The 22,643-nt window shown below is 60.2% G+C and overlaps 1 protein-coding gene across 2 annotated transcripts; it reads left to right on the forward strand.

Moving 5' to 3' along the window:
• The first annotated feature begins 4,298 nt into the window (after positions 1–4,298).
• Positions 4,299–22,571, forward strand: NOS3 (nitric oxide synthase 3). Of its 2 annotated transcripts, none has more exons than XM_033863481.2 (26): positions 4,299–4,520; positions 5,792–5,909; positions 6,207–6,355; positions 6,568–6,730; positions 8,299–8,390; positions 8,483–8,624; positions 8,825–8,964; positions 9,068–9,242; positions 9,735–9,836; positions 10,348–10,542; positions 10,668–10,741; positions 10,918–11,062; positions 11,302–11,406; positions 14,236–14,303; positions 14,905–15,021; positions 15,126–15,300; positions 17,055–17,187; positions 17,315–17,393; positions 17,509–17,696; positions 18,243–18,415; positions 19,075–19,285; positions 19,375–19,462; positions 20,479–20,600; positions 21,417–21,565; positions 21,917–22,111; positions 22,199–22,571. In XM_033863481.2, exons 1-26 carry the CDS (start codon positions 4,363–4,365, stop codon positions 22,358–22,360), a joined length of 3,618 nt encoding a protein of 1,205 aa, XP_033719372.1. In that variant the 5' UTR covers positions 4,299–4,362; the 3' UTR covers positions 22,361–22,571. The 2 variants fall into 2 exon arrangements, with proteins under 2 accessions (XP_033719372.1, XP_073666187.1); XM_073810086.1 differs by having other exon boundaries at positions 4,310–4,520; positions 5,807–5,909.
• The last annotated feature ends 72 nt before the right edge of the window (positions 22,572–22,643 follow it).

Raw genomic sequence — 22,643 nt, forward strand, 5'->3', positions numbered from 1 at the left:
TGTCTCCAGCTCTCTGCTGCCCCCATGTGGCTTCCTCAAGAAAGGCCGGGCTGATTGACGCTGCCCCAGTGCCAGCCAGGAGCCCCTTTCCGACAAGCAACGTCTTCCGAAGCCTGAGCCCTGAACACCCCAGACCCTGTCCAAAGCCCCTCCCCAAACACCCAGCCTCCGCCTTGCAATCTGGAAGCTCAGCAAACCTCTCTGCTCCCAACAGGAGTTACATCCTGAGGAGGACAGGGGCCTCCCTGGGCCACAGAGGGCTACCCCACTCCCCTCTGCCTGCTTCCCGGCCTCCCTTCCCTCGGCTTCCCACCCAGGCTTGCCAGCAGGCAGGAAGGAAGCTGTTCATAGTGGGGAGGGTGGGGCACTTCCAGCTCACACTGAACAACCCCGGGTTGGGCTATAAAGAGCAAGGGCCTTCCGCTCCTTCCCCCTCCACCCGCCACCTTCCACAGCCCCTGCACACACCCCAGGAGCCAGGCCCTTCCCTCTCCCAAGGTCAGCGCATCCCCCAAGCCCTGCGCAGCTTCCTGCTCCAAGAGGGAAGTCAGGAGCAAGGCTTGTTGCCTTCTGAGGGGGCAGGAAGGGCCAAGGGCCTGGCTACTCACCCACAGAACGTCTGTCACCCTCCCGGACCAGGACTGATGGGGCTGGGGCTGGGGGCTGGGCTGCCCCCCGCCCCCGCAGTGGCAGAAAACACTGCCACTGTCAGAGACCGAAGGGCTGGATTCCCAAACAGATCCTCTGCTGGATTCCTTTCAACAGATTCCAGCTTGAAATACCATAATTTGAAATTAAAATTCTTGGGAATTCCCTGGCAGTCCAGTGGTTAGGACCCGGTGCTTTCACTGCGGGGGCCCAGGTTTGATTCCTGGTCGGGGAACTAAGATCCTGAAAGCCGTGCAGCGTGGCTAAGAAAAAGTTAATTAATAAATTTAAAATTCTTTCCTACCGGTGGAAACTTCAACTCTGCGGGTTTTGAAATTATTGTTTTTTCAGCAATTACTTTTTTTTTTTTTTCTGGCCATGCGGCATGTGGGATCTTAGTTCCCCTCAGTTCCCTGACCACGGATAGAACCCCGCACCCCCTGCAGTGGAAGGCCGGAGTCTTAACCACTGGACCGACAGGGAAGTCCAGCAGTTATTCTTTAAAATGCAATAGCTAAGAAGAGTAGTCAGCCGCTGAGCCTTAATGCCCAGTGGGGATGGCTGGCAAAGAGAAAGGCAGGGCCTGGGGAAGGATGCGAAAGGCCCCATCCCAGAAGTGGAAGCGTCAAAAACCGTCGGGCATGCCAGAGTCCGTTTTGATGAAAGTTAAGACACGCGGGGCAGCGCCCGCCAAAACTCCAGGAAAAGCGGCCAAAGGGAAACCTCCTTGTGGTAAGAGCCTCACCTCTGATTCTCTAGCTCTACTTCCTCTCCCTGTCTTCCTAAAACCCCTGCTGTGGCTCCCTCTACCCAGATCCCCACCAAAATTTCAGGGCCCCCTGGTCCCCGCCATCAGTGCAGCTGCACTGAACTGTCCCCAGCCTCTCTGTGGCCAGAGAAGGGCCCCTCTTGCCTCCTTCACCAGCCCACCCCGTGCCTTCTGCCCACCGCGACCCGCCAGCCTCGCTGACTCCCTTCTCAGCGGCCCCTCTCCCACTGCCCCGGAACACAGTTGCGGGCCCCCGGGGGGCTGCACACTTCTGCAGCTGAACAAGCCGATGTTCACAAAACACCTGCTTGGGGCAGGAGATGCAGGCCCGAGGAGAGCAAATGAGCAGAACTTGCCCTGTGCTTCCAGAGCACACAAGTTCATCTGGAAGAGAAATCGGACAGGGCAAGCTGCCCGAGAACCGCCGCTGGGAGGAACCAGAGCAAGAGATATTCCCGTGGCCCGGGGAGCCTGGAGAAGGGGGCTGGAGGAAGGCCTCACAGAGGAAACATAGCGGGGCCGTGTGCTGGTCGGATCCTCCAGGAAGTACACCAAGAAGGAATTGGAAGCATAGGAGATTCATGCCTGCGAAAGATAACGGGGAGGGAGGGAACGCCTCTGGAACAGGATGCAGGTCTGACACCTGTGAAAGGAGAGGTGGGGGGAGGACCGGATGGGAACAGCCTCAGACCACAGGGAGCCCTGAGATGGTCTCATCAGGCCAACAGGAACGCCGCAGGAAGACCACCTGGAGAGGCCCCTGGCGGGCAGCGACGTGAGCCCACGTACCTCGGGGACTCAGGGACTTTCTGAAGCCTTGGGGGAGCATGTGGTCTTGGGTTGGCTGCTGGGCAGAGTCTGAGGGCATTATACCTGCATCTCCTGCAGCAGGTCCTCCTGGGCTGCCAAGGCTGGGCCATGAGGAAGGAAAAGAAAGATCTCCTTTAGTCAGAAGGCTAAGGGAGAGGAGGAGGGGGCAGCATAAGCAAGGGCCCAGGGGCAGGAAAACACAAGGGCAGTTTGAGAATCTGTGAGGAAGCCCATTTGTCTAGAACAGAGGGTATGAGTAGCACATCTGGGAAATTGAGGGCTGGGCCAGTGTGTTGACCTTGATTTGAAGGTCTCGGGGGAGCCAAAGCATGACGTTAGCCCTGATTTCGAGATGAATCTGGCCGTAGTGTGGAGCGCGGATGGGAGGGGAGACCCCAAGGTCCGGAGTCCACAGGGAAGGGCTATGGTCAGTGCTGCAGGCGAGAGGTCGTGAAGACTTCAGCACCTGATGCTTGTTGCCACCTTGTCCCAGGGGAGGCCAGCCACAGCTCCATGAACTGGAATCCGGAAAAAGGAGTCATTCTCAGTCACGCGCGTGTTAGGTGGTGGCTGAATGGGAGCCAGAAGTGGGGTCTGTCTGCCTCAGCGCCTCAGCCATGGCGGGGAAGAGTACCTGAGAGCTAGGCGCCTGGCTCCCATCTCCTGCCTCCCTGAGAAAGGAAGGCGAGCGGGGTGGGGCCTTGGGCTCCAGGGCCATGGCGGGCAAAAGCCGGGATGAGCACAGGCCCTGTGCTTCCACATTTCACCTGCCCCTTGGCTGACGGAGGGGCAGCCAAGTTTTCTGGAAGCCCAGGAGCTCAGGCTTGTCCGTGTCTACAAAGCCCCCTCACCCTCCTGCCTCCAAACTGGCAGACCCCACCTTCTTGGTGTGATCCCAGAGCTCCCAGCACGGCCCGTTCCTTCCGGCTGGTCCGCCTGCCCGCCCCCCACCCAGGCCCACACCAATCATATCCTCCACTGCTTTTCAAAGTAGTCCAGCCAACACAAATCTACATGTTTGTTTGTCTGCCGGTCTGCCTCTCCCTGTCTCTGCCTATCCCAGTCTCTCAACTTCCGTTTCTTTCTCACAGTTTCTCTTAGTCTCTGTGGTCTCAAATCCGCCAGGCTTGGATCCCTGTAGACCCAGGAACCCCAGCTCACGGCCTTTCTCCAGCCCCTAGATGGCTTAGAACTACAAACCCCAGCATGCACTACTCCTTGAGGTGCCTGAAGAGTGCCCATGTGTACCACTTGCATTCTGGGAATTTAGTTTCCCTTCACCCCCACCACCCCCACCCCGCTCTTGCTAGGGCCCCAAGATTTCCCCAGTGGTCAGTCTCTGCCCCAGCCCTGACTGCTGGGTCTGCCTGCTGACCGACCTCCCCCAGGGAAGCATGCGTCACGGTATGACAGGGTGGGCGTGGAGGCCCTGGGTGGTAGCTTCCTGCCCTTTTGTGTCCCCCACTTGAGTCACAGGGGGCGGGGGTTCCAGGAAATTGGGGCTGGGATGGAAAGGGATACCCTAATGCCAGACCCAAGGACAAAGGGTCACGGTATCCTTGCTGAGCCTGTACCCCCAAGAACCCCCAAAGACTCAAAGGTAGGGGTCCAGGAGCCCTTAGATGTAGGGAAGGTGGTAAAGGAGGGCACCGGGGTGACCCTAGAGGTCCCTGTGGTCACTAAGAGCAGGGACTCATCGCCAGCCACTGCCCCAGTGCCCCCCTTCTGTCTGACCCCTCAGGGCAAGGCCAGCAAGGGTGAGGTGGAAGACCTGCCCTCTGGTCAGATACCACAGAAGGGTCTTGCTGGCGCTCTGGCTAGCCCACTCCACCGTCCCCCTGCACCCCAGCTCCTGCACTCGGGCCCCAAGGGTCTGCCAGCACCTGGGTTCCCACTTATCTTCCCTCGTCCTCAGAGCGGAACCCAGGCGTCCGGCCCTCCACCCTCCGGGCCTGCGGGCATGGAGCCGAGGCTTTCGAGCCTCCCAGCCGGGCTTGTTCCTGTCCCATTGTGTGTGGGACAGGGGCGGGGCGAGGGCCAGCAGTGGAGAGCCCCCTCCCACTGCCCCCTCCCCTTCCTAAGGAAAAGGCTGAGGCTGTGCCGGGAGCCACAGAGCAGACGCGGCCGAAGCCGACATGGGCAACTTGAAGAGCGTGGGCCAGGAGCCCGGGCCACCCTGCGGCCTGGGGCTAGGGCTGGGCCTCGGGCTGTGCAGCAAACAGGGCGCGGCCTCCCCAGCGCCCGAGCCCAGCCGGGCACCGGCACCCGCACCCCCGCCCGCGCCAGACCACAGGTGAGGGCTGCGGAGGCTGGGAACAGGCGGCAGAGGGGCAGGTCAAGGCCTAAAGGCCCAGCTTGGAAGGGCTGGAGCCTGCAGCCCAGGCAGGAGGGCCAGGTCGCCCACCCAAACGGCTGTCAGCGTGGACAGAACAAGGTGGTCAGGGAGGCTCAGACAAGAGGCCGGGATCCAGGCCGGCAGGCGACAGGTGAAGGTCGGGGGTGAGGGTGCCAGCTCACCAGGTGCGAATGGCCAGGGTTTGAATGCTGCTCTGCTGCCAAGAGCTGTTCGACTTTGAGCAAGTTACCTAACCTCTCTGAGCCTCCGTTTATGCAAAATATGGAGATAGCAGTACTTGACCCCATGGAGTTGCTGTTAAGTTTCTAGTTCACGGCAAGACCGACAGACAGCCATGATTATTTAACAGGAGTGGAAAGGAGCTGGGGAGAGGTAGGTACAAGGGACTGAGAGGACGGGGGAGAGACTGAGGCCCTCGGGAGGAACTGTGAAGAGAGAGCTGCTAGGCCCTTTTCCCCTGCTCCAGACCCCTCCTCCCACTGGCCATCAACCCCCAAACGGACCCTGCAGCCCCAGACCCCAGCAGGGGCGCCCCTGGGGCAGAGGTCCCTGGAGAGAGTAAGGACGCAGCCCGAGGCCAGGTGGGGTGACAGGCCAGCCGGGGTGGCCGGGCTGCAGGCAGCTCTGCGCGGAAGGGCGAAGGGGCCGGGGGCCTGGCCGCACAGGCGCGCGGGAGGCCTGCGTCCCTCCCTTCCTCCCCGAGGCTGGGCTGGCAGCCCTGGGAGGAAGTGATAAGGCCTCTGAGGCCGGAGGGAAATCTGGGCTGAGGAATCCCTGCTGGGGCTTCCTGGGGCTCCGTCCCCTCCAGGCTGGGCTCATCTCAACCTCAGGGGGCTGGACACCCCACGTCCAGAGGAGGCAGTGGGGATGAGGACCCGGCCTCGGGCCAGGGCCTCAGGATCCCAGCGCCGCAGCCCCGGGAGCCCAGGGTCTGGCTGAGCGTCCAGAGGAGTGCGGCGGGCCTGGGTGGAGAAGCGGCAGCTCTGCCCGTGCGGCCCTTGGCGAGATCCTTCACTTCGCTGAGCCTCAGATCTCTCACCTGTAAACGGGGTGCAACATTGCTTACCTTCCAAGGCTGTGGCAAGGGCTGGGAGGAAGGGTGAGCCAGCACGTGGCAAGCAAGCAGGCAATCACTGGACGCTCAGTGCTGGCGGAGGGGTCTCTGGGGCACGTCCAAAGGGTCACACGCTTCTCTCCCATGACCCCAGCCCGGCTCCCAACAGCCCCCAGCTAACCCGGCCTCCAGAGGGGCCCAAGTTCCCTCGCGTCAAGAACTGGGAGGCGGGGAGCATCACCTACGACACTCTGTGCGCGCAGTCACAGCAGGTAAGGCCTGGAGCCCCCCATCTCCCAAGTCAAGGTCAACATGGCTGAGGCCCGTCCCCTCAAAGGGAGAGGAGACCGGGAAGAGCCTGATGAGCTAAGGAACGTGCGCTCTCAGCCTCCCTAGCCCAGCCCAACCTCCCGGCTATTTCCAGTCTTGGGGGGGGGCCCAACGCACACCTCCCGGGACCCTCCCTCCCTCTGCCCCAGACTCTGCCTCCAGGCCCTGCCCCCAGCCCCGATCTGGTCCTGATCTGATGCTCCCTGCTCTCTCGGCCACCACCCCCCACCCCGACCCAGGACGGGCCCTGCACCCCCAGACGCTGCCTGGGCTCCCTGGTGTTTCCACGGAAACTGCAGAGCCGACCCTCCCAGGGCCCTCCGCCCCCTGAGCAGCTGCTGAGCCAGGCCAGGGACTTCATCAACCAGTACTACAGCTCCATCAAGAGGTAAGCCCTCCCCCGAGACCCGCAGCCCACCCTCGGCCCTGGTCCTGCTGAGACCTAGAGGCAGGTGGCCCTTCCCCCGGGGCCCCTCGCATTCCCCCCATCCCGGTACCACGTGGGGCCGGAGCTCAACACCGCCACCCTCGCCAAACCCTCACCAAGCCGGGGGGCCCTCCCCCGCCCACGGCTTCCTCTTGCTCCCCTCTCCTCCCCAGGAGCGGCTCCCAGGCTCACAAGGAGCGGCTTCAGGAAGTGGAAGCCGAGGTGGCGGCCACAGGCACCTACCAGCTTCGTGAGAGCGAGCTGGTGTTCGGGGCCAAGCAGGCCTGGCGCAACGCCCCCCGCTGCGTGGGCCGGATCCAGTGGGGGAAGCTGCAGGTGTGGCTGGCTAGCCAGCACCCAGTGTGGGGACAGGGGGACACAGGAGAGGAAAACATGGGGTGCGACGGCTCCTGAGGCTTCCCGGGGGGTTCCCGAGCAGTGGGGAGACCCCGCCCATTCCCTCTACCCCAGGGGAGCCCACAGCCCAGCAGCTACCACCTGGTCGTTAAGCCCCATAGCAGCGCCTTGGCTGTCTCGGGGGGAGAATCACCCAGATGGACAGAGGGACGCACTGAGTAGGTGAGGACAGCTGAGCGGTGATCCCGGGGGGGTACGGTCAGAGCAACAAGAGCAGTCTTCCAAAAAAGGCCCCCGGGCTTCCCTAGTGGCGCAGTGGCTGGGAGTCCGCCTGCTGATGCAGGGGACACGAGTTCGTGCCCCGGTCCGGGAGGATCCCACATGCCACGGAGCGGCTGAGCCCATGAGCCATGGCCGCTGAGCCTGCGCGTCCGGAGACTGTGCTCCGCGGCGAGAGAGGCCACAACAGTGAGAGGCCCACGTACCGCAAAAAAAAAAAAAAAAAAGGCCCCTGCTTGCCCAGCCCAGCGTCCTCACCCCAAACACACTGCTCCCTCCCAGTCCCCCGGAGCCTGGGCCTCACACCCTCCTTCACACACCCCGCTATATGACTCAAGCTCCCGTGGGCTACTGGAACAGCCTGTGGCCTGGCTCTACCAGAAGCGAGCTGACCCACAGGGGAACTGGATCCGTGACCTTGGCCTCCTTAGTTGTAACTGGACACCAGAGAATTTGGAAGAAAGCCATGTGCGGAGTAAATCCCAAAGGAGGCGCAAATAAAATCAGAACAATCCTGCCTGACACTTAACAAAACGCTTTAAGTTGTTCAAAGCTCCAGCTCGACTCTGAACCCACCAGAGGTTCCGTATTTGACCCCGCTGTTGGCCCCAGGCCAGCCACTGTCACCGCTGCCCCTATCACCAACACGAGTCCCCTCCTCCCTGAAGCAGGAAAGGGACCTCCCAGCCCCTTGCTGGGACCTCCACCCCCCCAGTCAGGATGACTCCTGATTGCTTCGGAATGTCAGGATGGGCAGAGTCCCCGGGGGCCCCCTACTGCAGCCACCCCCCTTCCCATCATCAGTGTGCTCAAGGAGAGTCAGAAGACTGGCGGGGGCCACCTGCTTTTGCTTGAGCACCATGAGAAATGGGGAGCTCGCCACCCACACCCCCAGGCGGCATCCCCATCATTTGGTGCCCTGGCCCGATCATCAGTTTGACAGTGACTGGGTCCCTCCTCTGTACCAGGTGCCGAGTCAGCTTCCGTAGGGATGGGGAGACACACTTGCCCCGGAGAGCAGATAAGGAACAGGCCAGACTACGCCGGGTGTGTGGGGTGCAGGGCAGGAAGGGTCAGTGTGGGTGCAAATGGTCAGGGAGGCTCCCGAGAGGAGAAAGAACCATGGTTCACAGCCTGTGACCCGCCCCCCGCAGCCTTCGAAGGCTGCAGACAAGGTCACTAGTCCCTGCCCCGCGTCCTTGCCTTCTCCTGGGGCTGATACTCAAGACCCCTGTCTCCCTCCTGTCTCCCTGCCTCGGATGGCTCAGGTGTTTGACGCGCGGGATTGCAGCTCTGCACAGGAGATGTTCACCTACATCTGCAACCACGTCAAGTACGCCACCAACCGGGGCAACCTCCGGTGAGTGCCCCCCGCCCTGCTCGAGACCCCACCCCCTCCCCCAGGCACAGGCAGTGAACTTGGGCTCTGACCAGCTCTCGTCCCCACGTCAGTTCGGCCATCACGGTGTTCCCCCAGCGCGCTCCGGGCCGCGGAGACTTCCGCATCTGGAACAGCCAACTGGTGCGCTACGCGGGCTACAGGCAGCAGGACGGCTCCGTGAGGGGGGACCCAGCCAACGTGGAGATCACCGAGGTGGGCGTGGGCAGGTGGAAACGGGGAGGCCAGCCCGAGGGCTCTGGGAGGAGGCCAAAGGGTCCAGTCAAAGAGCGGTCAGCGCAGCAGGGAGAGGAGACCTCACTGAGACGAAGGATGGGAGATGCCAAAGAAGCAGGTCCCTGAGGAGGGCACAAGGTTGGGCCCCTCATTCCCATCTCCGGCCCCTCTGCCCGCAGCTCTGCATCCAGCACGGCTGGACCCCAGGAAACGGCCGCTTTGATGTGCTGCCCCTGCTGCTCCAGACCCCAGATGAGGCTCCAGAGCTCTTTGTTCTGCCCCCCGAACTGGTCCTCGAGGTCCCCCTGGAGCACCCCACGTGAGCACGAGAGGGGCCGGGACGGGTGGAGGAGAGGGCTGCCCAGGGGCTGGCCCGGTAGGCAAGGCTCCACAGGGCTGATCCCACGCCCTCACGCCCCCAGGCTGGAGTGGTTCTCGGCCCTGGGCCTGCGCTGGTACGCCCTCCCAGCAGTGTCCAACATGCTGCTGGAAATTGGGGGCCTGGAGTTCCCTGCAGCCCCCTTCAGCGGCTGGTACATGAGCACGGAGATTGGCATGCGGGACCTGTGTGATCCCCACCGCTACAACATCCTGGAGGTGAGGACCTGTGGGGCGGGGGGCCTTGGGGACACGTATAGGATGTCGGCAGCATGGAGAATCTGAACAAGGTCAGGTCCGGTCGGCCTCCTGACCTAGAACTGCAGAGGAGGGCTCTGGAACCACCAAGGTCAGGGCAAAGGGGGGTATGTACCTGCGTGCGAAGATGCAGTGGTTTTTCCGGGGACAGGAGCTGTAACTGTAACTTTCGTCCGTTTCTCAAAGCATATTTTGACTCAAAACATGGTAAAACCCATTTTAGAGATGAGAAATGAAGGCCCGGGGCTGAGATGTGGCCGGCCCCAGGGTCCCTCTCTGCTCTGTGGTGCCTTTGCAGGCAGGAACCTGAATCAGCCCCAAGTGAAGCACTCAGGCCTCCTGCTGGCTACCCACCCGCCCTCACCCCTTCCACTCACGAGCTGGAAACAAAGATGTTCTCCACCCACCCTCCCCCGCCCCCTGCCAACCACTGCCGCGCACCCCTGCTCTCAGGACGTGGCCGTCTGCATGGACCTGGATACCCGGACCACCTCATCCCTGTGGAAAGATAAGGCAGCCGTGGAAATCAACTTGGCTGTGCTGCACAGTTACCAGGTACACAGGCCCCGACTGGCCAGGAGCACAGGGGATCGGGGCTGGAAGAGAGGGAGGCACTCAGAGACTGGGCCGGGGGTCAGAGAAAGCTGGAAGGAGTTCCCGAGTCTGAGCGCCACGGGGCGCGCCGGGCCTGTAGTCCCAGCACTGTAATTATGGGAACCTAGCTGATTAGTGCATGCTCGGTAATTCTGGCCCCCAGGGTATACTGCGTATTGCAGTTGGTGGGACCCACTGGATTCCGGAAACTCTAATTCCAGGACGAGGGCACGCTGAGCATTGTCATTGGAGGAAACTAGTGCCTGCTGAGTACTTCTATGTGGTCTCGAGAGTTTGGGCTATTTGGGTGTGGGAGGCATACCGAGAACACAGATTGGAGTTCCTTTTGCCTGCTGACCACGCGTGCCACAGTTAGGGGTGACACTGGTTCAGGGAAGACGGGAGGTGTTAGGTTTGGGGTGACGGAAGCGCAGGGTCCGTGGGCTGAGTCTAAGCCCATCCCTCACCCCAGCTTGCCAAAGTGACCATTGTGGACCACCACGCTGCCACGGCCTCCTTCATGAAGCACCTGGAGAACGAGCAGAAGGCCAGGGGGGGCTGCCCTGCCGACTGGGCCTGGATCGTGCCCCCCATCTCGGGCAGCCTCACCCCAGTCTTCCATCAGGAGATGGTCAACTATGTCCTGTCCCCTGCTTTCCGCTACCAGGTGCCCACCCCACTGGCTCTTGCCCACCATGCCAGCTCTGACTGAGCAGCCCCAGGGGCCTCCAACCTTCTGTTCTCTCTCCTTACCTCTCCCTCCACTCCCGCCCCCCCATCGCTTCCCTGTAGCCAGACCCCTGGAAGGGGAGCACAGCCAAGGGCACCGGCATCACCAGGAAGAAGACCTTTAAGGAAGTGGCCAAGTAGGTTCCCTGGGAGTGCTGCCCTCCCTCCCACATACCCAGACCCTCCCCCCATCGCCAGCAGTGGTCTGGGCACTCCACCCCTCCACACCCACCAAGACCTTGCTTGGGTCACGCACCTGGGGAGGCCCCGTCTCTGTGCGCCCGGGACCCCTTCACCCCACCCTTGCCCACAGTGCGGTGAAGATCTCTGCCTCCCTCATGGGCACCGTGATGGCGAAGCGAGTGAAGGCGACGATTCTGTACGCCTCCGAGACCGGCCGGGCCCAGAGCTATGCACAGCAGCTGGGGAGGCTCTTCCGGAAGGCCTTCGACCCTCGGGTAGGACTGAGCCCAGAGGGCAGGGATCTGAAAAGAAGGGGGGTTCTGCCCCCACCTTCAGACACAGCCTGGAGAACAGGAGAGGGTCATAAGGCAGGGCCCACGAGGAACCCCGGGATCCTCAGGGGTTCAGAGATCGAGTCGGGACCTGAACCTTGCCCTGCCGGGAGGACTAGAATAAAAAAAACCAGAGCAGCGCAGCACAGCTCCCCAGGACATGGTCTTCTCCTTGCCCACAGGTCCTGTGCATGGATGAGTATGACGTGGTGTCCCTGGAGCATGAGACGCTGGTGTTGGTGGTGACCAGCACCTTTGGGAACGGTGATCCCCCAGAGAATGGAGAGGTGAGGCCTGCCAGGAAAGGGGCCGCTGGGAACGAAGGGAGACTCAGAATTGGAATGGCTGGGCGGGACCCCCAACCCCATGATGGAAAGCGGAGATGCCGTGAGAGTAGGAGCATGGACAGTCCACTGGGACCCAAGGGCCTACACAAGCCACACTCCAGGCCCACCCTTACGGCTGCCACACACACACACACACACAGACACACCTGCTTAGCTGGGTCCCCAAGTCATTTCCATTATCAGAGCAAGTGTTTAATACACGGAAGGCACCTCCTGGCTGGCCAGGCACTGACAAATGGGAAAGACGGCACTTAAAGCGAGATCTCAGCTTTGTCATTTCTTCTTCTCTTAACAAAAGAAAAGAGCCCTGCTCAGATGCCAACAGAGATTAGGAAACTTCACTTTCTGAACAAATCTTGAAAGGAATAAACTGGAGTCCCACCACTGAATCCTTTACTGTTAATCACTGTCCTTCCTGCTGCTCTGTCTCTGGCCGTCCCCAGGAACATTCATTTCTGGAGCCCCTATCTGCTTCTGTTTCTAAATGCCTTCTTAGCGCTAAGTACCTCCTCAAGTCCCCTAGAGCAGAATGCTCATGGAAGCCTTCTCCCCTGCCTCGCTGCCCATTCAGCCCTGCTTCTGATCTGCTTTTTAAAGAAACTAGAGTCACTACGTTTTTTTTAGTATAAAAGTAATAGTTACCTCCATGTGACCCACAACCCCATCAAGCCAGAGAACACTTCCATCACTTAGAAAGTCCCCCTTGTCAACTCCCCAAGTCAATCCACCTCTCAATCTCCCCACCAAAGGCGACCACCGTCCCGATTCCTGTCGCCTGGTCTAGAACATCATAGAGAGGGGAGCACGGTATTCTGGCTTCTTTCACTCCCCGCCCCCGCTTTGGAGGTTCACCTCGCTGCTGAGTGACTCAGTGGCTCGTTCCTCTCCATGGCTGAGCCACGCCCATGGCGTGAACAGTTTATTTCTCTCCTTCTCTGTTGACGGACACCTGGGCCGTTTCCAGCGCTTGGCTATTGTGATTAAAGCTGTTATGAACATTTCTGTACAAGGCTTTTGTGGCCTTATGTTTTCATTTCTCTTGGATAAATACCTAGGAGTGGGACTGCTAGGTCAGTGGGTAGATGTTATGTTTAACTTTTTTTTTTTTTTTTTTTAATGAAACTACCGTACAGCCAAACCGATTGAACTGCACCCTTAAGTTCCGTGCGTTTCAATGTGTGTACATTCTACCTCAAATGTTTCTAAAGGGAGCAAACCTAGGAATTTGCCCTACAGAAAATGGTATATATTTACGAACAACACAAACAAGAATATTTAGAGCAGCACTGTTCATGATGTCCCCGCGCTGGAAACAGTTCAAATGACTCTCAGCCGTAGAACGGATAAATACATCGTGGTCTATTGAAATGCCATGAGGGTGAACAAAATAATACAACCACACACAACAAAATACAACCACACCCAACAAAACAGATGAATCTCAAACATCACGCAGAGGGAAAGAAGCCAGACACGAAAGAATCAGACCGTGGGACTCACTTTGTATCAGCTTCAGGAAGAGGCAGAACAATTCCCTGGGCTTTTAATCAGGAGACCGGGTGGTTACCCCAGAGAGGGGGTGGGGAGTGACTGGGGTGGGGTGACACCAAGGTGACTTCTAGGACGCTGGTGACGTTTCTTGATGGGATGCTGATGACACAGGTAGGTTCCGTTTACGCAAATCTGTAAAGCTTTGCATTTATAAGGTGGGTGCTTTTCCTTATGTACATTACTTCAAGAAAATGTTCAAGAAATAAACTTAAGGTCGTCCGTGCTAATTACGGTGAACCTGTGGGCTCACCGTCTAAATGCGTCTACGGTTAACCCTAGGATATTACGGCCTTGCCGCGTTTTGGTTTTTCCTGTGTGAAGATTGTCGTGTGTGGTTCTAAGCTCTGTCCGTGGCAGCATATGATACAGCCCAGCTTTCTAGAAGATATCAGTGCCACTAGGGATCAAGGCAATGCAGGGAGACTGAGAGCCATTTCCCACCTATCAGATTGGACTGGTCACATCCAGTGTGGACAGGACTGAGGAAAGAGCATTCCTCTATCCTGATGCTACAGGACCATCTGACCACGCCACCAAGCTTTTAAACCCTCTGACTCAGCGGTTCCACTTCTAAGGACTACCCTACTGAAATACGCAAAGGAGGAAACAGGCGTATATGAGTGTTCCAGCATTGTGCCTAGACCATCCAGATATCCCCAGGCAGGGGGAAGTCTCCATGGTACCTACAAATGATGGGATGCTGTGTAATCATTCGAAAGAATGAGGTCTGGGACTTCCCTGGCAGTCCAGTGGTTAGGACTCTGTGCTTCCACTGCAGGGGACCCGGGTTTGATCCCTGGCCAGGAAACTAAGATCCCACAAGCCACATAGTACGGCCAAAAAAAAAAAAAGAATGAGGTCAATCTTGGTGTGTTGACCTGGAAGGATATCCATGATAGGTTATTGACAAAAAGCAGGTAAACATAATATGATCTCATTTTTACTTTAAAAAATAAACTATAGAAAGTTTAACATCTGTCCATGGTACACATGCCTTGGGGGATGAGACTGGAGGGAAGGGAAGGGTAGAGTTTCTCTTTTATTACTTTACACGCTTCTGTAATGTTTTCAAAAAGCCAATACCTCTCTTTTGAAATGTTCAAAACAAATTAAAATTTAAGGTCATAAATAATAATAACAAGGGCCAGTCCAGTGTAGAATGAAATTTTGTATAGTTTGAAATAAAACAAAACTAATCGTGATGCCAACGTTTGCCAGAGCTTTGCGGCAGCCCTGATGGAGATGTCGGGCCCCTACAACAGCTCCCCTCGGCCAGAGCAACACAAGTGAGTAGGATGGGAGTTTGGGGGGCGGGGGGACAGGGAGACATCTGGAGACACAAAAGGAAAGGAGGGGGCTTCCCTGGTAGCGCAGTGGTTGAGAGTCCGCCTGCCGATGCAGGGGACGCGGGGTCGTGCCCCGGTCCGGGAAGATCCCACATGCCGCGGAGCGGCTGGGCCCGTGAGCCGTGGCCGCTGAGCCTGCGCGTCCGGAGCCTGTGCTCCGCAACGGGAGAGGCCGCAGCAGCGAGAGGCCCGCGTACCGCAAAAAAAAAAAAAACAAGGAAAGGAAAGGAGGTCTAAAGAGTTCTCCCACGGCTCCACACTCATTTTCCCAATGAGCTGGAGGACAGCTGAGCGGGGCCTCAGGACACTCTCTTCCTTGCGACCCCCCAACTCCAGGCCCCGGGGCTCTAAGGGGCCGTCAGTCCTGAGGTCTCCTTCAGAGACAGGAGGGGAGGCAGGGCCTGGAGGCTCAGAGACCCCCTGGGGCCGCAGCCCCGATCCCAAGCCTGTTCCGGAGACCCTGAGGCTGTCCCCTGGCCGCGTCTGGGCCCCGCCTGGTCTCCAGTCCCCCGTGACACCCCGTCTCCCTCCTCTCTTGCAGGAGTTACAAAATCCGCTTCAACAGCGTCTCCTGCTCAGACCCGCTGGTGTCCTCCTGGCGGCGGAAGAGGAAGGAGTCCAGTAACACCGACAGCGCAGGGGCGCTGGGGACCCTCAGGTCCGGGGAGGCTCGGCTAGGGGAGCCGCGGGGGAGGGGAGCTGCCTGGGCCCCCGGGGAGCGGGGGACGAGGTGGCCTCCGCTGACGGCTCCCTGCACCCCAGGTTCTGTGTGTTTGGGCTGGGCTCCCGGGCGTACCCCCATTTCTGCGCCTTTGCTCGTGCGGTGGACACGCGGCTGGAAGAGCTGGGAGGGGAGCGGCTGCTTCAGCTGGGCCAGGGCGATGAGCTGTGCGGCCAGGAGGAGGCCTTCCGTGGCTGGGCCCAGGCTGCCTTCCAGGTGAGCCCCCGGGCCCTTCCCGACATCTCGCTCCTGCCACCCTGCCCCCCGAATTCTGAGTCACTCCAGCCTGGACATCTGCTCCCGAGACCTGCCGTACCTACGGAGGCGGGGCCCTCCCCGATGCCCGGACTCGTTGGGTTCTCTGGCCCCGTCCTGTTCCTCCAAAATCCACCCTTGTTTTGCCACTGCACAGCCAGCCCTTCTGGCTGAGTCCCGAGTGGTGAGGGACGACACGGCCCTGACAGCACGGGTGGAGCTGCTAGGGCCTCTGCAGGCGCAGGCCGCAGCCTCAGGCAGGCACGGGCTGCCCGCCCCCTCCCCCATGGGCACAGAGGGAGGGGTGCAGGGCAGGATGGAGGGAGAAGGGAAGGATCAAGAGAGGGTTAGTCAGAGGCGAGGGCTGAAGCTGAGGAACTACAGGAAGTCAGAGGCTAGGCAGGTTTGGGGCCGCGCCTGGACTGGAGGGGGTCCTAGGCTAGGGGAGTACAGGAGGGGCCAGCCCAGGGCCATGAATTCCCAAGCCTGGGCTTCCTCCAGAGCAGCTCTGCCTGGTCTGGGGATCACGCCTGGAGCTGAACGGGCCTCCTTCTCGCAGTCCTAACACTGCTCCAGGGCAGCGCTGGCCCCGCCAAGGTCCCCAGGCTTGAGCTCAGCAGGTCTGGACTGATGGGAAGGAGGCGGGCATCCCAGCAGGAGGGCCGGCCAGCACAGGTGCAGTGTTTGCTGGGGAGAAGAAGAGGGAATGGGAAACAAGACTAAAGAATCCAGACAAGGGACTCGGCAGGAAGCTGGGAGTGGGACAGGAGAAGGGAGGAGAGGGCATGAGGCCTGGGGACACCACTTTAGAGACACAGGGCCAACAGGAGGAGCATCCAGCCAGAGCAGGAAGGCTCTGAGCTAAGCAGGGTGGGAGCAGTGGGGGTAGGAAGGAAGGGAGGGGGCCAGGGAAGGAAGGAAGAGATATAATACTTTACACACACAAAAGAAAGATTAACAGCACTGGTGATACGGGTGGGAGCAGCCCGTCATGGGTGAGCCCTAGATTTCAAGCTGACGGCCGGCCGAGCGGCTCGCCAGGCTTGCACCTGAGCAGAAACAAATAGGATACACACCCTCCCAGGGGTCCTGCCCCAGGGGCCCCCTCTAGCCCCTGGTGTGCAGTGCGGGGGAAGACAGACCAGTCGGAGACCCCTCCCAAGGCCACCGGAATTCTGTGCCCACTCCAGGAGCACCTAAGGGCTTTATAGAAGCATGTACTTATCTTCAGCAGACCCTAAGGAGGTGTAAAGACAGGGAGAAGGAGGCCTGCAAGCTGTTAAGTCTAGGAGTGAGAATGTGAACACAGGTCTGAACGCGTAGATGCGTTCGCTGAAGCTTCCGGTGCCAAGCTCTGTGCTCCCTGGGGCACAAGATTAACATTCACCAGGTTAACTAACGAGCGGACGTGACAAAAATACATGCAAAGGAAGAGCTAACACAGCGGCCAAGACACGAAATGGGCTGAAGGACACGATGCCATCGGTCTCAGCCTCCGTTTCGGTTCCACTCTCCCTCCTGCCCCCGGGGCTGCCTGTCCCACAGGTGCAAGCCTGAGACGGGCGCCTCTGTTCCGGCAGCCCCAGGAATGGGAGGTGGCGACTGGGGCCCCAGCAGGCCCAGCTCCATCTCCCGCATCAGCGCCCCTGAGCTGCTCGCCGCCAGGCCCTCCCTGGTGGCCAGAGGGCCTCAGCCCTCACCTCCTCACCCCCCAGGCCTCCTGTGAGACGTTCTGCGTGGGGGAGGATGCCCAGGCCGCGGCCCAGGACATCTTCAGCCCCAAACGGAGCTGGAAACGCCAGAGGTACCGGCTGAGCGCCCAGGCCGAGGGCCTCCAGCTGCTGCCAGGTGTGGCCCTGATTTCACCCTGACTCTGCTGGACCCCCAGCTCCCCCTGGGCCCGGGACCGACTCACTCAGGGGCCAGGCCAGGGTCCCCGGCTCCGGCTCTGTCTCATCTGTCCCCCGCCCCGCAGGCCTGATCCACGTGCACAGGCGGAAGATGTTCCAGGCCACAGTCCTCTTGGTGGAAAACCTACAAAGCAGCAAGTCCACGTGAGGAGGACCAATTGGCCCCACCACGCCGGCCCCCGCCCCTCGCGCCCCAGACCCTGGCTCCGCCCCCCTCCTGCCCAGCCCTCCTATAACTGCCCCCTCTCCCCACCCCCAGCCGGGCCACGATCCTGGTGCGCCTGGACACTGGAAGCCAGGAGGGGCTCCAGTACCAGCCGGGGGACCACATAGGCATCTGCCCGCCCAACCGGCCGGGGCTCGTGGAGGCGCTGATGAGCCGCGTGGAGGACCCGCCGCCGCCCACCGAGTCTGTGGCAGTGGAGCAACTGGAGAAGGGCAGCCCAGGTGAGGGGCTCCATCCCTCTGGTCCCCAGGGTCCCCTCAGGTTCAGGGTCTGGTGGAAGGTGGCCATCTCCACTCACAGGCGCTGTGCCACCTCCTGACGGGCTGGCCTTGTTGCTGGAAGGTCCACTGAGGGCGGCTCCCTTCTCAGAACTCCCTGACACCCCCCCCCCCCGCAGAAGGCCACCCCTCCCTCTGGGCTCCTTTCAAAGGCTTCCCCACTCCACCCACCCCCGACAGCCTAGCCCGCTCTGTAGCTGGCATCAGGTCTACCTCATGCTGCACCAGTTCCTGGAGTTCAAACAAGCTGGGTGGGGAAAGGCAGGAGCCCAGACCACCCCAGTCCAGCAGGGGCCCTCAAACACACACACACGCGCACACACACACACACACACTCACACTCACAGGGGCTGCCCATACAGGCCCACCACCACTGTTCGAGGGCCAGGCCTCTGATAAGACACCGTGAGGTGGTTAGTCCCCCTGTACTCCCCAGGCAATGCAATTCCGGCTTGGCCCCTTCCTCAGAGCACCCTGTGCCCCCCCCAGGTGGCCCTCCTCCCGGCTGGGTGCGGGACCCCCGGCTGCCCCCATGTACGCTGCGCCAGGCTCTCACCTTTTTCCTGGACATCACCTCCCCGCCCAGCCCTCAACTTCTTCGTCTGCTCAGCACCCTGGCTGAAGAGCCCAGTGAACAGCAAGAGCTCGAGACCCTCAGCCAGGTGGGGGCCACCCCAGTGGGGAGCAGGGGCCGGTGAGGCAGGACGAGCCAGGATGGGAGCCCACCTGGCTATCATGCTGGGGCTTTAAGACCCAGCTCTGGAGTTCCTACTCATCTCTGAATTCTCTCGCCTTAAAGAAGCACGGAGGGGACTTCCCTGGCGGCCCAGTGGTTAAGACTCTGCGCTTCCACAGCAGGGGGCGTGGGTTCAATCCCTGGTTGGGGAACTAAGGTCCCGCATGCCACATAGCACAGCCAAAAGGATGGAAAAAAAAAAAAAAGCAAGCACGGAGGGCTTCCCTGGTGGCGCAGTGGTTGAGAGTCCACCTGCCGATGCAGGGGACACGGGTTCGTGCCCCGGTCCGGGAGGATCCCACATACCGCGGAGCGGCTGGGCCCGTGAGCCAAGGCCGCTGGGCCTGCGCGTCCGGAGCCTGTGCTCCGCAACAGGAGGGGCCACAACAGTGAGAGGCCCGCGTACCGCAAAAAAAAAAAAAAAAAAAAAAAAAAAAGCATGGAGAAGGTGCTCAAGAAATGTTTGTTGGCCTGAACTACTGAGCGGGGAGAAACCCCAGGAGGCTCAGCTCCGGAGGGGTCAAGAAGGGAGGTCATCACGCAGGGCTAGCTGGTTCCAAGCTCACTGCCCCCTGCCCCCACCAGGACCCCCGGCGCTACGAGGAGTGGAAGTGGTTCCGCTGCCCCACCCTGCTGGAGGTGCTCGAGCAGTTTCCATCCGTGGCACTGCCTGCCCCACTGCTTCTCACCCAGCTGCCCCTGCTCCAGCCCCGGTACTACTCGGTCAGCTCAGCACCCAGCACCCATCCAGGAGAGATCCACCTCACAGTAGCTGTGCTGGCATACAGGACTCAAGGTGAGGCTGGGAAGCAGGGGCAGGGCCAGGAGCACACCGTGACCCCGGGATGGACCCCTCACTGGCCCCCTCCCTCCCCAACCCCCTAGATGGGCTGGGTCCCCTGCACTATGGAGTCTGCTCCACGTGGCTGAGCCAACTCAAGGCTGGAGACCCCGTACCCTGCTTCATCAGGGGGTAAGTGAGCACTGCGGGGGAGGGGGGCCGGCGGGGCACCAGGAAGAGAGTGTCTGTCCAAGCAGGGGTGGCAGAGTGCATCACGGATGGCCGAGGACAGGTGGAGGGATCGGCAGGCAGTTGCACAGGGTGAGGGTAGAAGCTTTGGTGAAGGTGTGATTGGGAGCAGGGACGCCCCACTTAACATATCCAGGACGGGGCACCCATTTCACAACTCTGGCTAAGTTTGGGGCCTTTCATTAATTTGGACTTAGGGTCCTATCTTGAAACTGCAGTTCCCAGAGACGGGGCTGGGATTCGATCCAGCAGGCCCTGTTGCTTTTAGACGGTGTACGGTGTCCCTCCCTACATCTCTGGGGTCAGTCTGATGTTGGCAGGCAGGGTGCTTGGGAACTGGGCCCCATCCGCATTTAGTCCGGGGAGAACTGGTTAGGTTACCACAGTAACACTGAGCACTGGAGGAAAGGGAAGGATCTCAGGGTACCCCTCCCTCCTGCTGTGTTCAGAATTGCCCCATCCAGCACCCAGGAGCTGGAAGTCTCAGGTGGGACAAAGAAGTGTTCCCAGGATGGTACCAGCTAGGCCTAGTGACCCAAACCCATCCAGCAGGCTAAATTACAGATAAGCTGCCAATCTAGTGAGTACAAACCAAATGCCAATGTCGAGGCTATGGTTTAAAACAAAGACACTCAGCGAACCCATGATGAACTAAAAGGCTGTCTGTCCTTCCCTCCCCCATACTTTCTATATCTCCTGAACTGAAACACCAAAACATTCTTCAATTCAAATTTAAGCTTTATTTCCTTTGACCCAACCTCCAGAAACCACAGGTCCAGGAAGTTTCTGCCAATCAGCAGAGTTCTTTTATTAAACACTTTGCGTTTACTGTGAGCTAGACACAAGCATTAACTCATTTTCAGCGGAAGTTGAGTTCTCCTCTCCCAACCCTGCTGAGGCTGATAAGAATGGGGGATATGGGGAAACAAAGTGGGCCTGATGGAGGGTCTCTTGGCTAGGGCTCCCTCCTTCCGGCTGCCGCCTGATCCCAGCTTGCCCTGCATCCTCGTGGGCCCGGGCACTGGCATCGCCCCCTTCCGGGGATTTTGGCAGGAGCGGCTACACGACATCGAGAGCAAAGGTGAGGCTGGGGCCCAAGGGAATGACTGGAAGGCAGGAGGGAGTCACACAACTTAGGGGCACAAAAGAGCAGGGGGCTAGAAGGCAGGAACCAGGTAGGAAAGAGGGCAAGGAACAGGGCCACAAAGGTGAAAAGAATTTTATTAGACCAGGGGGTCGGAGGCCTAGAGGCAAGGGCAGTGCCCTGTTGGTCTGGCTTCCTGGTGCCCAGCACAAAGTAGTGTTGGATTGGATTAACAACAAAGGGAACCCGGATGTCTGGAGAAGATGGGGCTGGGACTCAGAAGACAGATATGCCCCAGGTGGACTCTGGACTGTGTCAGAGGTCACTTAGGTGTGTCTGAGACCCAAGGAAGCTACAGGGTGTTCAGTTTGGGCATGGGGTGCCCAGGGGAGCTGGTAAATCAAAAGAAGGGAGCTTGTGACTAAGAGGAAGGTGTAGAGGGCAGGAACTGAAGGTGTGGGAGAATATGGACTTAGAGCAGGGAAGGGGCCAGACAGTCTCAGACTGCAGTGTTGGATGGCACAAAGGGCATGGAGTCAGAAGCCCCAAGCGTAGCACAGCGTCACTACTGGCCATGCCACCAGAGGGAAGTCACCATCTCCTGTGACCTTCGGCTTCTCTGTAAATCAGCGTCAGGCAGGATCTCTGTGAAAGCATCCCAACCCTCCTAGAGGCCAAACAGCTGAGTGGTTGTTTCTGCCGTAAAGGGTGGGCCCCTCAGCCTGGGTGAGGGTAGCCAGTGGGAGGGCCAGCTAGGGCTGTGTCCCCAGGAGGGGGTTGGGGGGCTCTCCCAAGCCGCAGTCATGCTTGCAGGGCTGCAGCCTGCCCCCATGACCTTGGTGTTCGGCTGCCGGTGCTCCCAGCTCGACCATCTCTACCGCGAGGAGGTGCAGGATGCCCAGCAGCGCGGGGTGTTCGGCCGCGTCCTCACCGCCTTCTCCCGGGAACCCAACAGCCCTAAGGTGCGAGACCCTGAGGGAGCAGGGGTAACCCGGGGCGCCCAGGCCCAGGCCCAGGCCGGCCCCGCCCCCTGCAGTGCGCACCCTCCGCTCGACCCAGTGGCGCTCAGACGCCCGCCCTCACTCGGCTCCACCCTCGTGCCAAGGCCCCTTTGGGTCTCACCCACCCTCACCCATGCCCCGCCCCTTACTTGTCTCCGTCCCTTGAGACCCCACCCCAGCGCACCAAGGCCCCACCGGGTGCGCTGGGTATCTTTCCCGCACCCAAGACCCGCCCTGCCCGCTCCCCCCGGGGCCTGCCCTTCCCTGCCTGGTGCCCCGCCGGGGTCTGCCCCTGACCCCGCCTCCCCTCAGACCTACGTGCAGGACATCCTGCGGTCGGAGCTGGCTGCTGAGGTGCACCGCGTGCTGTGCCTCGAGCGGGGCCACATGTTTGTCTGCGGCGATGTCACCATGGCAACCAGCGTCCTGCAGACGGTGCAGCGCATCTTGGCGACAGAGGGCGACATGGAGCTGGATGAGGCCGGCGACGTCATCGGCGTGCTGCGGGTGCGGAGGGGCGGGGCCGGGGGCCGCCCCCACTCCCGCTGGCAACTCCGACTTGGGTTTTGATCTCCCGCCCTCTTTCCCCTCCAGGATCAGCAACGCTATCACGAGGACATTTTCGGGCTCACGCTGCGCACCCAGGAAGTGACAAGCCGCATACGCACCCAGAGCTTTTCCTTGCAGGAGCGGCATATGCGGGGCGCAGTGCCCTGGGCGTTCGACCCGCCCGGCCCAGACACCCCTGGCCCCTGAGAGCCCTCTTGCTTTCCGCTTCAGTTCGCGGAGAGAGGGGCCGTCAGACCGGAACCAGCCACCTCTCCCTCCCCTCCGAGGTGCCGTCCCACCTCTGTCCAGAGTCTGCAGAGACTGGCCTGATTCCCCGGGAATATCTCTTTCTTTGTCTAGGTCTGTTTCCCTACCCTAGGTCTGAGTAAATCTGGAAGGCCGTCTGCCAGCAGTGGTATTCCAGAGCCCTTTTGTGTTATTTAGGTGAATTTTAGATTCCCCTCACCTCTCTCGGAAGTATCTTATCTTG

The sequence above is a fragment of the Tursiops truncatus genome, chromosome 9 (assembly GCF_011762595.2).
Source record: "Tursiops truncatus isolate mTurTru1 chromosome 9, mTurTru1.mat.Y, whole genome shotgun sequence".
Taxonomy (NCBI): domain Eukaryota; kingdom Metazoa; phylum Chordata; class Mammalia; order Artiodactyla; family Delphinidae; genus Tursiops; species Tursiops truncatus.